This window comes from Plectropomus leopardus, chromosome 4 (genome assembly GCF_026936395.1).
Source record: "Plectropomus leopardus strain MGB_pleo_1.0 chromosome 4, ASM2693639v1, whole genome shotgun sequence".
Taxonomy (NCBI): Eukaryota; Metazoa; Chordata; class Actinopteri; order Perciformes; family Serranidae; genus Plectropomus; species Plectropomus leopardus.
In genome coordinates, this window is record NC_142179.1 from 24,537,044 (window position 1) to 24,552,131 (window position 15,088).

The following is a 15,088-nucleotide window of genomic DNA, read 5'->3' on the forward strand; positions in this document are numbered from 1 at the left end:
TTTTGCTCTCATTCTGAGCACGTTCAGCACCCAGCCCTTGAAACAGGAATTAAGGGAACAAGACTGCGGCTGGAGATACAGACAGAGGGGTGTGGACCAGAGACGTAAGTCGTTTGTGAGGTGAGGGGCACATAAGCCTTTTCTCCCCATTCATGGAAATACTCTCCGACAAATCTTGTAATCTATCCTTTTTTTTACTCATTATCTGGTCAACATGGAAGCACAAGCAGGAGGATATCTGTCTCAACTGCATCAATGTCCACATGTCTGAGTCATTCAGTCATTTATCTCTTTTACATGTTTGTGTTTTACAACCCTGTTCTGTTTTTTTTTTTTGGTTCATCTATCTCCTCTTCTCTCTCTTATTTTCCCTTCTCTCTTCGACAAGTCTGACTAACAGTCCCATGTCATGTCACTCAAGCAGCCAGCTCAAGTTCCACACTATTGGAAACTGGACACGACACACCCACTGCACCTCAGACCCGCCAGACTCACAGGCAAACACAACAACACCTGCAGATAGTGTAAAGCTGGCCGATGCTTGCTATTGGAAACACTAAGTGCAAATCGCCACAATCACAAAGCAGGTGCTTAGGTTTATGGAAATGCTGTATGAAAATCCTTTCTGCATGCAAATCTGTGAACGTGCTCAAGTGCTGGAAAAATTTTGCTGATGAGCTGCAAATTTTAATCCCTTCATCACCTCACTCAGCTGTCTCAAAACATCTGAACTGAAATACTCTTGAAGGAAAAGAACTGAATGAAAAGAACGCCACACTTTGCCTTGACACTCAGTACACTCATATGTCCAAGAAGCAAAAACATCAGCACACAGAAATGAGCAAAAAACAGCACATCGACAGTCAGAACAGCATTGTGTACACGTGTATATGTGTATATACCTACAGTAAGGCTTCGTCCTGCAGCTGAGAGAGGCAGCGCTAACATCCAGACACTGAACACGCTCCACTGTACTACTGCTGCTGCTGCTGCTGCTGGCTTACTCTCCTATATAAGGGAGAGACACACACACACCGGCTCACTCCTTACCTCGCTCACACACGCACATGCACACAGCAAAGGGCAACCAGCTGTGAGGTTCTTGCATACCCCACAGGCATTCACTCAGCATCACAACTCAGATTCCTCTCTCTTCCTCTGTCTCTTTCTCTCTTCCTCTCTCTTTTTCTTGCTGTCACTCACACACACACACACACACACACACACACACACACACACACACACACACACACACACCCACACACACACACACACACACACACACACACACACACACACACACACACACACACACACACACACACAGAGATGCTCACTAACTAATCTGCCAGGATGGAACGCTATGACTAAAAGTTAACAGGGGCACAACCAGGAACTCTCTACCAGCTGCTGCTCAAACGTCTGCCGATGTTTAGCCAGTGAGTGAACTGATTTATCTTCATCAATCCTGCCATCCAGGCATTTAATTACATATCCGCTTTACTGGACAATGGCAAAGTGACGAGAGTACGGAGTGACGGAGAGTACAAAGAGAGAGACGGCAAGAAAATTAGGTGAAACTAGAGATGAACTACAGAAAAAGAAATAATTCATGCAAAGGGGATATGATGGGATGTCAGCAGCAGCACTAACCAGGGGACCATGTAGTCTACAGACAGTTAATGAACCTCATATAGTGCTTTTATACCAAAGCGCTTCACGTGGTGCCTCTCATTTATACACATCCCCATTAGCCATCAAAGGAAATTGGGGTTCAGCATCCTGCTTAAGTACACTTCAACAGAAGGAGCCAGGAATCGGACCAACATCTCTGCCATACATAGCTACAAACACACAAACTCAACATACTGTCTGCTTCCAGTTTATTTTCATTTTTCCACTGTGTAGCAATGTGTAAACTGACCATGACTAACATTCCCTTCTGTCCCTCAGAATGCAAACAAAGTCAATTATGATTCCTCTATTATGAACATTTAATCCATGGAGGTTTTACATTGGTAAAATTTTCCTCGGGCCGGGTTTGATTCTGGCCCACAACCTTTTACTTTGTGTTGTTTCCTATCTCTCTCCCCCTTTTCCTGTCAAACTTCAAGCTATGTTATTAAAAAAGGCATAAAAGCCCAAAAACTAAACAAAAAAAAATACTGATTAGCTACAATACTCCATTTAAAGTAGATATTGGCTACTGTAGCTGCTGATGATGCAGCCATTTTGCCAACAGTTTGTGAAATCTCTTGCGGTTGTCTTCACTCAGTGGTAGTTATCATACCTGTCAGTCCCTAATATCTATGACATGAACAATATGATGTAAATACAGCACTAGTACACAGAGTCTGATGGCATCTTCCATTTCACATTATAGCACCACCCAGCTTCAACCTGACGAGAGGCTTAATCAGCCAGAAAATTGAAAACACCTGCGTGGTTTTGAAGGGCTGGATTAATCATATAATTTGGAACCCTAAAAAGTGTTAATATTGCAAAAAATCTTGTTCCTACAAAACACAACACAATTTCCTATATTTGCCTCCTACTGTATAAACTTCAGTTAGACTTATCCTTCTTGTCGTTCTTGTAAAACCTAATTTGCTTGCCCGTTCTGTAGCCGTCTGTTAAAAGCAGGAAATGCTGAAAAAGCAATTTTGCTATATTTCTGGTGGTTTGCAATTCCTTTACACACCATAACAGGCAAGTCTGACTGAGGACCAATTAAAACTTGTAGCAAACTAGAAAAAAACATTTCTTTACTGTTGAACAATGGAAGGGCGGTACAACCTATTACCACCAAAGCTGTAGACTTGCAACTTTGTTGCTGAGCGGGATCTTCTCCTTTAGGATATAATGCCGAGATAGCTCAGATTTTTCACTTTGGAGGCCAATCAATGTATAAGAAACAATTAATTCTACAGTGTGTGTGTGAACAAAGAAAATGGCCTGAAGTTAATTTGACTTAATGAGGACATGTATTAATGCACTGTAGCACACAGCTAGTGTAAACACTCAATAAACAAGAAAGTGCACGTACATACAGTGGGGGATATCTTACAAGATGAATATGCAGAATCTGTGAGTGCATACTTAATGTGAAAACATCCCAGCATGCTTTGCTGTCAACAGTATCATTTATTCTCCTCTGAGTACACGAGTAAGCTGTAAATAATGTAAAGGCCAATCCCCTCCCTCTCTGCTACTTTCTCCCTGTCAGTCCTTTCTGTCATGCTTTTCTGCCTGTTAGCTTTTCATATCAGACATGTGGAGGGTGCTCTTTGCCAGGAGCTATCCGTCCAGAGGAAAAAATAAAGTCTTCTCCTTGGAGAAACTGTGGAAAGGTTCACTTCAAGGGTGAAAACACAGGTGTTTTTTGGTCCTGTGAATCACAAAAGAGCTGCTATGAAATAGAAAATGTACAGCAATGTAGATGACTGAAAACAGTAGGAGAAGAAGAGGGGGAGAGATGGGTTGGTAGATAAAGGAAACATCAGATGGGAAACATTTTAACACCAACATAAGGTGTCACTATATCTAAAAAAAAAAAAAAAACACAGGGGCAAACATGGAAAAAGCAGCAGCAGAGACTAAAATTATACAGAACAGGGGGAAAAAATATATAAAAATAACACCTCATAGCACAAAGAAAAGGAATGAGATGCTGGGAGGCTTACACAACAGGGAGCATATATATTTCTCGCTCTTTCGTAACACTTACTGATATTTTTGCATTTCAGAAGCAAAACAGGGTGATTGCCAGGCAAGACAGGGGGCATGGCAGCGGGGAGGTGCCACTCTGCTTCCTGGCACCGACAGCTCTGCAGAGTCACGACAAAAATCTTGTTGAGGCACAGTTAAGGGAGGGAATGGTGTGTGCGTGATAGCGCACGTTCTTATTTTACAATAGAGTCAGACCCCAGGACACGGCAGCTGTCCCTTTCATGTGTGCTGTTGTATGCAGCTGGTTCAGCGTCGTGTCTGTCAGCAGGTCTTATGACTTCAGTTGCTGAGTTCAATCCAACACAACACACCTCAGCCTCACAGCCTCAGGCATGACAGAAAAACAGATCAAACTGAAATTCGCCTAGATCTCTCAAGAAAAAAAAAAACAACAACCACAAAATGGTTTGTGATGCCTCGGTGCATTCAGTAATAAAGCACATTTTCCTTAGGCCAAAGCAACTCTGACAGGTTTAGAAATGACACAAGCACAACCAGTGGAGCTCAGAGAAAAATAACTGCATGTACAGTACAGTGTGTGTGCATGTGTAATTGCACTTGTAGTTGAGTGCATTCATGTTTATTTAGAGAACATGTGATGACTGATGCTTTATGCTTGTGTGAACACCAAAACCTCCCAGCACTACCCTGAAGGTAACAAACAACTTCAACTTCTTAACACAGACAAATAAATGCCCTCATTAATTGTGTGAGGTTGTTTCTTTTCTGCACACTTTAATGCTCATGCACATTCACAAATATCACATATATGCAATAAACAAACACGCCCATGTGACGCCTCCCTCTGTGCTCAAATCTCCTGTGTTGGCATGTCTGCACCGCCGAACCCTGGAGTGAGCACCATCTGTCTGTTCATTACTCACAGTGCATACACATACATTATACAGACACACAAATACGCACAGCATTACATCAGTTTAACACATACACTGCATGCATACTTAATGCATTCAGGCATAAACACTGTGTGACATGACTGACAGCAGCGCTGACACAAGCTCTTCAAACCCTCAGCAAGTCTCCCTTCTCCTATCATTTTTATCTACTACTGCAGCCATAAGTGGAGGTAGAGGCTTTATTCGTGCTGGATGTAGCTTGGTGGTCTCAACAAGCTGACAGACAGCTCGACATGAAGGGAAGTGGAAGAGATAGAGAGATGGGCAGGCAGACAAGCGTACACACACAAAGACTCATTCATTTATTTTCATGCCCCATACCTCGTAGTAAGCCTGTGACATTTAGGCTACTCTAGAAAACAAATCAATAATCTATTAAACAAATGGAAAGCAGCCACCAGGAGTAGGCTCTGCAAACAATTATAGCAGGGATCAACCAATCTCTATCACAACAGGAAACAGAAGAGCTCACCACAAGTCGCTTCATACAGGTGGCACACATGATGCTTAACCCCACTGATGCCTATCATTGCTCTCACTCCTCATCAGTTATTCCTATTTCCCCGTGTCTTTTACCTCTTTATTTTGACCTGAAAGAATCATAACCTGCACTCATGGTGTCGGAATAATAAGAAACACAAGTTCCCGACTTGGAAAATTCACATGAATGTCGGAACAACTCTGGAAGTCTGTGAAAATTTTGGTACACAATTGCAGAGTTGGCATCATAAATGCAGACACATGGCAGATTAAAGTTAATGTTTCTTGAATGGAAGTAAACTTTTTATTAATCCACCTATAGCATGTCAAATTTTTGCTCACATAATTTGTAATTAGGTTCTACTTGTTAGTTGCTGTTCATGTAGAGTGAACTAAATTAGTTAGAAAATGAATTGCCCTCAGAGCAACAGTCTAAGTCTTAGTCTATTTAGTCTATTTATTTAATTTACTAGCATTAAAGCAATATAAAGTGGTTTTAGGTGATGTACTGATGCAGCAAACAAGTCTGGGAAAATAATTACTTAGTAAAATAAAGCTTCAAACTGTTAATGTGTTGTTAAGCAGTGACATACAACAGAATTTCTTTGTTGCATCTGTGGTGTTTCCCCATTTCCACTCATAACCATAACAGTCTGAGGAACAACTTCTCAACCCAGGAACCATCAGATGAGCACGTAAATGCAGCAAAATCCCCTTTCTCTCTCTTTGCTGGCATCAACAAGTTGGCTCATCCTATTTGTGTGCGTGCGTGTGTGCGTGCGTGCGTGCGTGCGTGCGTGCGTGCAATGCCTGGAGCGCTCTGCATGTTCACCCACACGCTCATTGTTTATGATACATCGTTCTCTTCGATGTGTGTGCACAGTTAAAACATTGGATAACTATTAATGCCTTGTTGAAAACTGATATTGACACAGGAGTGTATTTTGAGTCAATAGGAAAGAAAAAAAATGAAAACAAAACAAAATGAAATCGGAATGAAAATTAAGACAAATTGAAGGCACCACAGTATAAGTGATGAAATAAAAAGGGGACAGATGGAGATGAAAGCTTTGAGTCAGGGCAGGGAAAGGATGAAGGCATGCAGTGATGTACAAAGGGCATGGTCTGGTTGATAGCTGAGGAGCCCAAGTGGCTGCCAAGAGAGGAGGCACACACTGGGAGCCAGGCCAGACACAGCATGCCCCCTTCTGGGAGAATCACTGCTCCCCTTCCCCTGGATCTATACTGCTCTGTTTACTTTTGTCTCCGTCTGTGTCTCTCTCCCAACCTCTCTCTCTCCTTGACTTTGCTCGCTTCATCACTTGCTACTTGTGCTACTGCCACCCTCCTGACTGTGTCGATAAGGTGCCCAACCCTCTGTCTCCTCTTTGTCTTCCTGTTCCTTTGAGCTGTCTTTGTCCTTGGATAGCTTCTCTTTCAGCCAGATTGTCAAGTTGCATTCAGTATCTCAAAGACAAATGTGTAGAGAAACTCAAACTAAAAACTCTGACCTTTATATAATTGGCTGATTTCAACTTGTATTTGTCACTCTAAATCGTCTGTTAGGTAATTTGTAACCGTTTTACTGAATACAGTCTGCAGACAAAATACATTACAAATACAGAATAAAAAATGTTAAAGTCACTGCCCATTTTGCAAAATCTGCATCTGAGTAGTAAAAGAAAAAAAAATAAATATATATATATATATATCATCAATTTCTCTGCAAAATAAGCATGCTTTTTAAAAATCAAGCTTTTTTTATAACTACACCTCTCATTTAAAAAAATAAAGAAATGGCAGTGTGAGTACTTATGTCAAGTATCTTTTTTATTTGTGTGAGTTGCAGGTGGTCACTGTAATTTGAGTAGAGGCAACAGACAGCAGAGCTCATGACCTCATTAAAACAAGATTTCAAATCTGCCTTGCTGTGAATGTGTCTGTGGCTTGAAACTCTCTATGGTGCGGCACAATTTCCAAAATGAACCTAAAATTTGAACGATGAAATCCATGAGGGACATTAAAAGCAAATTACCTGATGTTTCTCTGAATTATTTGCTCTTGCTGAACTCTGAATCACACTCCATTCCCTTTGTTTTATTTCAATCAAGTTACTGGATGTATCGAGACTGAGCCTGTTTCAGCTTGACCTCATCTCATCCATGCACTAGATTTTACAATCCATACTTTTCTAATGTGCCAAACACTGCAAAAATCAGCAGGAGAGAAAACTGATGGGTTTGTCTGACGCCTTCCGTAATTTCTGTATGCTGTCTTTTCCCTGTGGCCAGAGAAATAACTGTTAGGATTTAAATGCATCCACAAATCTTATCTTCTTTTTCCTAAAAAAAAAATCTACATTTGACCCACAGGTTACAATTATCTGTGACAAATAACAGCTACATACAAAGAACCATAGTATTTACATACTCCTACATTTTCCTAATGTATGACAACTCTAGACAAAAATATATTCTCCAATCCAGTTTATTTTGTGATTAAGACAGCTGTGAATTGTATTTTCTTTGGTGGATTTATAGTAATAGTGACAGTTTCTACAGATCATGAGGTGCAATATCTTTAAGTGAGGTGGAGGATATTTTATGTGGAAAGAGTTCCAAAAGTACAAGTACACAATGTACTGTAATTTTGGTGTTTCTTGTTACCTATCAAGCTACCAACGCTTCAACAGCTATGAAACTCTACCAGTTGACTCATTAATACAAACAATTAGACAATGAGCAGAAAGACTTCAGGTTCAATGATTTAAAAGGTAAAACAACTATGAACTACAAGTCCCAAAGAACTAAGGAAAGAACCATCCAATCAGCTTAAAATGCTGTTGCCTGTAGCACTTATAGCAGGCTGAAGTTAGAAAATAGCTTCTCTAAAAATCTGTCAATACATTTAGCATTTTCATTATGGATTAAGTTTGAATTTATTCATTAACTACTGTTCGGTGTTTCGGTCCTGACTGTAATGAGAGGGCATTCGTGATATCTTAATGGCATCTTCTGCATAGTGATGGCTGTTGAGGATAAAGGGCACTGCAATATACACACGTAGGCTCCTGTGTTTCTATGTTGAGGAATCAATTAAATAAAACTTAAAATGTGAATTCACAATGTCCAAAATTATTTATGAAATGACTCCACTTCACTGTGGGTGTAGGTAATATTGTCCACTGGTCTGTTGTCAAAGAAGAAGCCAGTATCTCTGAGTCATCTTGGGATTTCTCCCTGTGTGAACGTGGTGAAAACAGTAAGCTAAAATTGAAGCCCTCTTTATATATCGCTTTATATACACATGCAACAAACAGCAAAACAAACCACATTTGCACATTATCTAGGGAAACAGAAATAACCACGCAAACAAACATAGGCTCACAAATGCAATATACATCACAATAGATACTTTATAAAGTTTCAGGAAGGAGAGGCTTTTCCTTGAACAACCTGGGAGTCTTCCCCCACACAATGTGTCATCACTGCAGCCTACGCTCCAGACCTGGAATAAAGCCCACACTCCAGACCTGAGCGATTGTACTCTAGTAGCAAACCTTGCAAATTTCACCCAGTGATTCATCCTCTTTCATTACAACAACACCCACATGCAAACTCATACCGCCACATGCTGTATTCTAACCAATGAGAGCTGCTTGGTCCCTGATGTCTCACCCATGTGCATTCTTCAATAATTAAAGAAAAAATCTGATTCTACCACAGCCTCCATTATGAAAAACGTCCTTGCCCCAGCTGCAAGATGACTTCTTTCTCATCTCATGTCATCCAAAACACAATTGCTCTGCAGTGACATCACAAGGCAGGACTTTCCCTCTCAACTAAGCAAGTCAGTAGGGTCTTGACAGGATCACGACAAAATACAAAACATTAATTAAAGGCTGAGACAAATGTGTATAAATATTTAGCCTATGCTTTTAAAGCGCAATATTGTCACAGAGTACAGTATATTCATTCATCTTCCACAAGCATGACACTGAGCTTGCAGCTGCAGCCCTGTAACTACAATGTGCTTGTATCTAAATATAAATCACATATTAATCTGATATCTTGTAATCGATCGTGCCTTTTGTCCACTGTACAGGCTATGGATTTTGTGGTCACGGTGTGCGGTGATATGAATGGTCTATTAATGTAAGTTACTCAGCTATAGATGTATAGCAGGCCACACTTAAAACCAAAAAATCCTACAAGAATTCCTTATGAAATTGATCCTGTACTCTGGTAAAGTATTTGCGTGCAGAGAGAATAAATGAGTGTGAGCAGCAGGAGAGATTAAAGCACATGAAGAGACAAAGACAGGAAGGAACAGATGGCTGATAGAAAGCTGCATTCCCGGTTTCCAGACGATGACTGACACTTTAGTCCCACTATTCAGGAGCAGACAAAAAAAACAGTGAAATTCATCTCAGTGTCACTCTCTGGACCACCAGACAGTAAATGATCACAGATTTCCCTCACAGAAATGTCTGATGGGTATGACTGTCTTGCCACTTCATGCTCTGGCATTGATAAATATTGTTTTGATCAGCCTACACGGTTGCATAGTCATTCATATAAATATTCATATTTGTTCTCAGCATTCTCAGAAGAACAAATAGCATTTCTCTTGAAAAGAATAAAATCATATGAGCATGCACACACACGTAAACACACACATACACACACACACACACACACACTACAGCTGATTTTTCTGTTTTCATTTTGCAGCGACACTAGGGCAAAACACGCTATATTGCTACACAAACAATATCATTAGTTACATAAACACACCAACAAACGGCTCAATTTGTGCTGCATGACCTCTTGTAAGCTGACGTATTGATCTGTGTATTTCTGAGACACAAGGGTGTATGACTTTTCAAACAAGAATATAAAAGTATAACCTTGGTCGGGGTGTGTGTTTTGTTGTTTCTGTGGTGAGTCACAGCTCTCATGTAATTAAGGTAAAGCAAAACAATAATAATTATTATACATCTCATACTCATTTGGAAGGCTCTCGAGTGTTTAATTAATTGTCAACTGTTTTATTTCTAACATGTTGAAACAAAGAATGCCTTAAACTATATGTGAAACTTTGATGGAACCAATATCTATGGTGTATTTTAGAAGCATATTTCAGAGAATAGCATAAGCAAACAAAGGGCTCAATATAACTATTTTATAACAAGGTGACACTGGAAAATGAAGCGGGCAAAACAAAGCCTAACTCAATTATATTCAATGTGTTTCATGCGTCTAAGCCTCTACATCTTTATGTTTCATAGGCTATGCAATGCTGTCAAAGAATATGCAATAAGCTTTGCTTTGAGCTTTGAAAGACGAGAAAAACACATTTGATATGAGCAAGTTCTTATTTTTTTTTATTATTTTTAAAATAGGAATTAACAGATTAAATGATAATGCTATCAAAAATAAATTAAGGAACAACCTTGAGCAACCCTTGTGCAGACCTAATGGAAAAAAACCTAAAATAATACACTTCATAACATAATATTTTAGAATTATACAGTGAGAATAGTTTTACAACTCACCACAGCTCAGTTAAAGTATAAAAGCACGCAGACGGCACCGCTATCATTGTTCTCATTGATAACAACACCAGGACACAATACCAGCATGAGGTAAATTGAGCTGCACACTGGCGAAGAACAACAAGCTCTTACTCAGTACCTCAAAAACAATGGGAATTGCTGTTGACTTCTGGAGGAAGACAAACATTTAAGCCCTGGTTATCTCTGACACACTCGTTCAAAATCCTCGGCACACTACATCGGCAATGATCTGGCTGAAATCAAACGTAAATGCCAACCACATCATCAATCAAGACCATCACATCAAAACACACCTGTTGGTCCACTTCTACAAAGCCAGCATAGAAAGCATCTCAAAATCATTTCCCACTGTCTGGTATGGGAGCTTAGACCGTCGCACTACAAGTAGAGTGGATTGTCACTTATGCTTCCAACATAATTGGTTATGACCTTGGTCCAGTCAGCACACTGTATAATAAGCACATTTTGAATCTGGCAGCTAAAATAACCAGCGACCCCTCTCACCCAGCACACCCTCTCTTCTCTTGTGTGTGCACTGTTGTAATGGTTTATGGTGTCTGTTGACTGTGTTTTCTCCTCTCTCTTACTTTGCACTGGAACTGAGCTGCCATGTTGTACCAAAACAATCAACAACAACTATGCTGTATGTCAGTAATCATAAAGTATCAAGTGATGATGATGTTAACTGTCTTTATCAAAAATCACAATTAGAGAGATTTGATAAGAAACTCACCCCTGATTCTGTGGAGATCATGGATAAAAGAGTGCAAACGGTCCAATGTCTCTCACAGCAACATAATACAGTCAGAGGACCGTGAGGGACAGAGAGTTAATGGGCAATATGTGTGTGGGTCCAAAATTAATATGTCAGCTGGTGTTTTAATAGTAGATGTGTACGCCAATGGGAATAGGAATCCTCGCCTAAGCTCCCAGCTTCAGAGGTCACCAGACCAATGAATTAACACCGCCAGGTTGAACAGGAATACCACCCTCCTCACACATCTTTCTATAGATTTACAAGTCAGCAGCAGTCCTTAGAATCTCTGCTATTCGTCCTTGAGATGGAGAATGAGAAGATATATTTAAGAGATGGAGACAGAAAGACAAAGTGACAAATGAGACAGAGAAGAGAGGCAAGCGCACACAGAGGTAGAATGAAAGTGACAGGCGGCAAAGAATGAAATGAAATGGAAAGTAACGCAGTGACGTGACAAGCCTTTTTATAGAGACCACTGTGACCTCTGGTCATAATCATGACTTAGAAATAGCAGCCACCTGTTGGAGGTGGAGACTACAGCCCAGCACAAAGTGCCTGGCAGGCCTTTGATGGAAACTAGAAAAAAGCCTGATTTATGCACCCCATCAACTTATCAGATCAAGACAGATAACCATTACCAATATTTCTCATTATATTAAGATCAGAATGTACAATCCTGATAAAACTGACAGAATTACACGGCATGTAGGTACTCTCATATGGTAACTTCAAGGTATGTTTAGGCTCCACATTTTTATAAGAAACTAGTGAGGTACGTGTGTGGGACTAAACCAAACTAATTTTAAGTTTTAAAATGACTCTTTTTTTACGTTTGCTGAAATGTGTGAGAATGATGGAACATAACAGGTAAAAAATGAACATTTGCACATTTAAAGGGAGCATCTGCTAAAAATGTCAAAATCTTTGAAAATGTTCCATATCAGAAATGATTTACAATCTAATGACATGAAACAGCCCAAAACTTGTGTAGCAGGACATGACATTACATGAGCAAATAAAAGAAAAATCACACGATACCATATTCACAGTGTGGAGTATCTTAAATAAATACACTGTTGTTTTTTATCATATTGTTTAAGAATTTGAATGCACTGGGATGTAACATGACATCACAGTCCGCAGATGTTGCTAAGCTCTATGAATTTCAAATTGATACAAATCAAAAAACACAAGTCTGGTCGGTGCAAAAAAAAGAAGAGGGGAAAAGGCATTTTAATTACTTGACAGAGGTAAGTCAATTTTGCATAATATTAATGAAAATGTATCTGTAATGTCACTATTAAAACAGTTCAGTTCATCTAATAACATTCATAAGGCATGAGCCCACAAGGAATTAAGAAAACTCATCATCTTAGATGAGGGCAACAGCTTGTCAACTTAACCTACAGTACCTCTCTATACAGAAATGTGCAAACATGGAGGCCATTATCACACTCAGCCACTTGCCAACAAAATGTTTATCAAAATTAAAATAGCAGTGGCGCATTTACTCATACCTGGAACTAATTTTGACTTCACATTACTGTGTTAAACATTTCACCGAGCATTAAAATAATACGGAGTCTCCGAAGTCCTGCTGCTGCGTTGCTAGGCAACATCTAAACAGGAAGGGGCTCACAAGGAAAGATGCTGCATCCTGCTTACTGTATTTCTTATAATATCTCCCGCTCTTAAGTTAAGCCATGCTGTTGCCGTTTTTACCCAGAGTTTGTTTTCCGGTTACACTGGTTATCAAAAATTAAGCCACACCAATCAGCAAGTCAGAATAGAGACCTCAGAATGGCAATGTTAATGAAAAATAAATGATAAATGTTGCATTTTTAGCTGAAAAATAGAGCCAATAATAAGCATAAATTGCTTTGATTTCCCCCGTGTTGCCCATGGTTTCGCTCCGCCAGTACTGCACACTATAGGCTGTGTGTGACGTCATACTGCTGCGCCTGCTAGATCAGTCGAAAACATGTCATCGCAGACAGCAGAGTGGGTTTTAGGATAGGGTTTATACTCTACGAAAGCTGTTTCTTTTTTGAGCACAACAATCTACTATCTATCTGCATTGGTCAGTGTTTTATCTAAAGGCTGCAGGCTTTGAAAAAAAATGTCCATTTTAAGAGTCAGAACTGTTCTTGTTCTTGTTGTGTTAACTGTAGTGATGTCAGTTATATTTGGTCAGGTCAGAGCTGTAATGTTAAATTCATCAGTACTCACTACATCTCTGTTTTTCATTACCTGAGGGTATGAAAGGCTAAACAAAAAGATATCATCCAGTTATCGGTATCTTTTCGACCACAAGAAGCTGGAAATTATCGGTTATTGATATCCGTTGAAAAAACCATTGTTGTGCATCACTAAAAATCACTCCACTCTTGCTTTTTCACAGAGAATAAGAAGACACCCTGATGGCAAAACCTGGTGGAAAGAAGTCATTCAGTTTCTCTCTCTTCAGGTACAACCTTACACTTTTCTTTTTTTGTTTTTGTAGGACAAGGCTAAACATATTGTTTGGTTGTGTTGGTTTGTTTTCTTATCTACTTTTTTTTTATCTTATATTAATGAAAACCATGAATATACAATTTAAGCCAATGTTTAGGGTACCTATATAAATTTCACAAAATAATGACTTAATGACTTTTAACTTAATGACTGGTCAGGAGGAAACAACAAGCAGCAAACGACAGGAGGTTCTGCATCGTTTGGATCAACAGGATGGTAAAGAAAGAGGTGGAGAAGCAAATCGCAGAGCTGTGTCCAGAAATCAACCTAATGCTTCATGCCCTGAAAGCGGAGATGGAGGCTGAATTTCAGGAGCAGCTGAGAGAGCTGGTGTTGGAAGAAATAACATCAGAAACAACATCTGTCTCCAACACCGAGCTGAACAAGGAGGATGAAGAAGATGACGACAATTCCTTGGACCTGGATGCATTAAGCCTTAACTTTTACGAATCACTATCTGAAGACGTGAGGATTTTGTCAGATGACTGCAGCAAAGGCGACACCAGTGATAGTGACATTAGTCACAACAATGATGTCCCCCAAGATGCTCATACCAGCTCGCAACCAGCTAATCCAGATGTTGCCACTGTCGCTGACTACAGCCATCTGATGAAGGAATCAAAGGAGAGGGAAAATCCCTTTCACGTAAACCCCAGCTTCTTGGCCAAGGAACTAAGGTGTGAAGAGGACAAAGTCCAGGCTGTTGCAACAGAAGATGAGGAGGTTTTGCTGACAAAGAGAGAGTGGGAGGAATGGATGGACAAACAGGAAATGAGAGGAAACCTAATCAAGGTAAAGCCAGCTGAGAGGACAGAAAAACCAGGAGGGGAGGAAAGTTATGCGTCACAGAAACTACTGAAGCACAATGTGAAAGAAGTGTACTTTGTGGTAAAAAAGAAGATACACTTCCCTCGCTTTTTCAGTCCTCAAGTATCTTACAAGTGGGAGAGATTTGAAGATGAGGACTCATAGACTCAGCTCAACAAAATAGTTTTATTCATCGGTTTGCCATGCTTTAAAATGACCCATGAATTGAAGTATTTAGTGTACTGTTAGTAAATAAAACATTGTGCATTTACTAGTACAATCTCGAACTTTGATAGATTTAAGAGG

At 39.8% G+C, this 15,088-nt stretch overlaps 2 protein-coding genes across 9 annotated transcripts in view; one reads left to right on the plus strand and one right to left on the minus strand.

The window, feature by feature from the left end:
- Nucleotides 1-15,088, minus strand: part of mctp1a (multiple C2 domains, transmembrane 1a) — a 162,823-nt gene that overhangs the window by 130,214 nt on the left and 17,521 nt on the right. Inside the window, exon 1 of one of the 8 annotated variants that reach the window (XM_088076900.1) lies at nt 907-1,010. The exons of the other annotated variants lie outside the window; for them this stretch is intronic. Coding sequence (XP_087933026.1) covers nt 907-948 — 42 coding nt within the window. The 5' untranslated portion in view covers nt 949-1,010. Of the gene's footprint in view, nt 1-906; nt 1,011-15,088 lie in introns of those variants that run through there. 8 annotated transcript variants of the gene reach the window in all.
- LOC148189785 (uncharacterized) lies at nt 13,662-14,947 on the plus strand. The gene is made up of 2 exons (XM_088076008.1): nt 13,662-13,928; nt 14,134-14,947. Exons 1-2 carry the CDS (start codon nt 13,882-13,884, stop codon nt 14,945-14,947), a joined length of 861 nt encoding a protein of 286 aa, XP_087932134.1. The 5' UTR covers nt 13,662-13,881.

Bases quoted from the DNA above. Each gene is read 5' to 3' on its own strand.
- LOC148189785 (XM_088076008.1), top strand. From the start codon at position 13,882: ATGGCAAAACCTGGTGGAAAGAAGTCATTCAGTTTCTCTCTCTTCAG. The intron at 13,929-14,133 runs GTACAACCTTAC...ATGACTGGTCAG, and splicing joins TTCAGTTTCTCTCTCTTCAG to GAGGAAACAACAAGCAGCAA.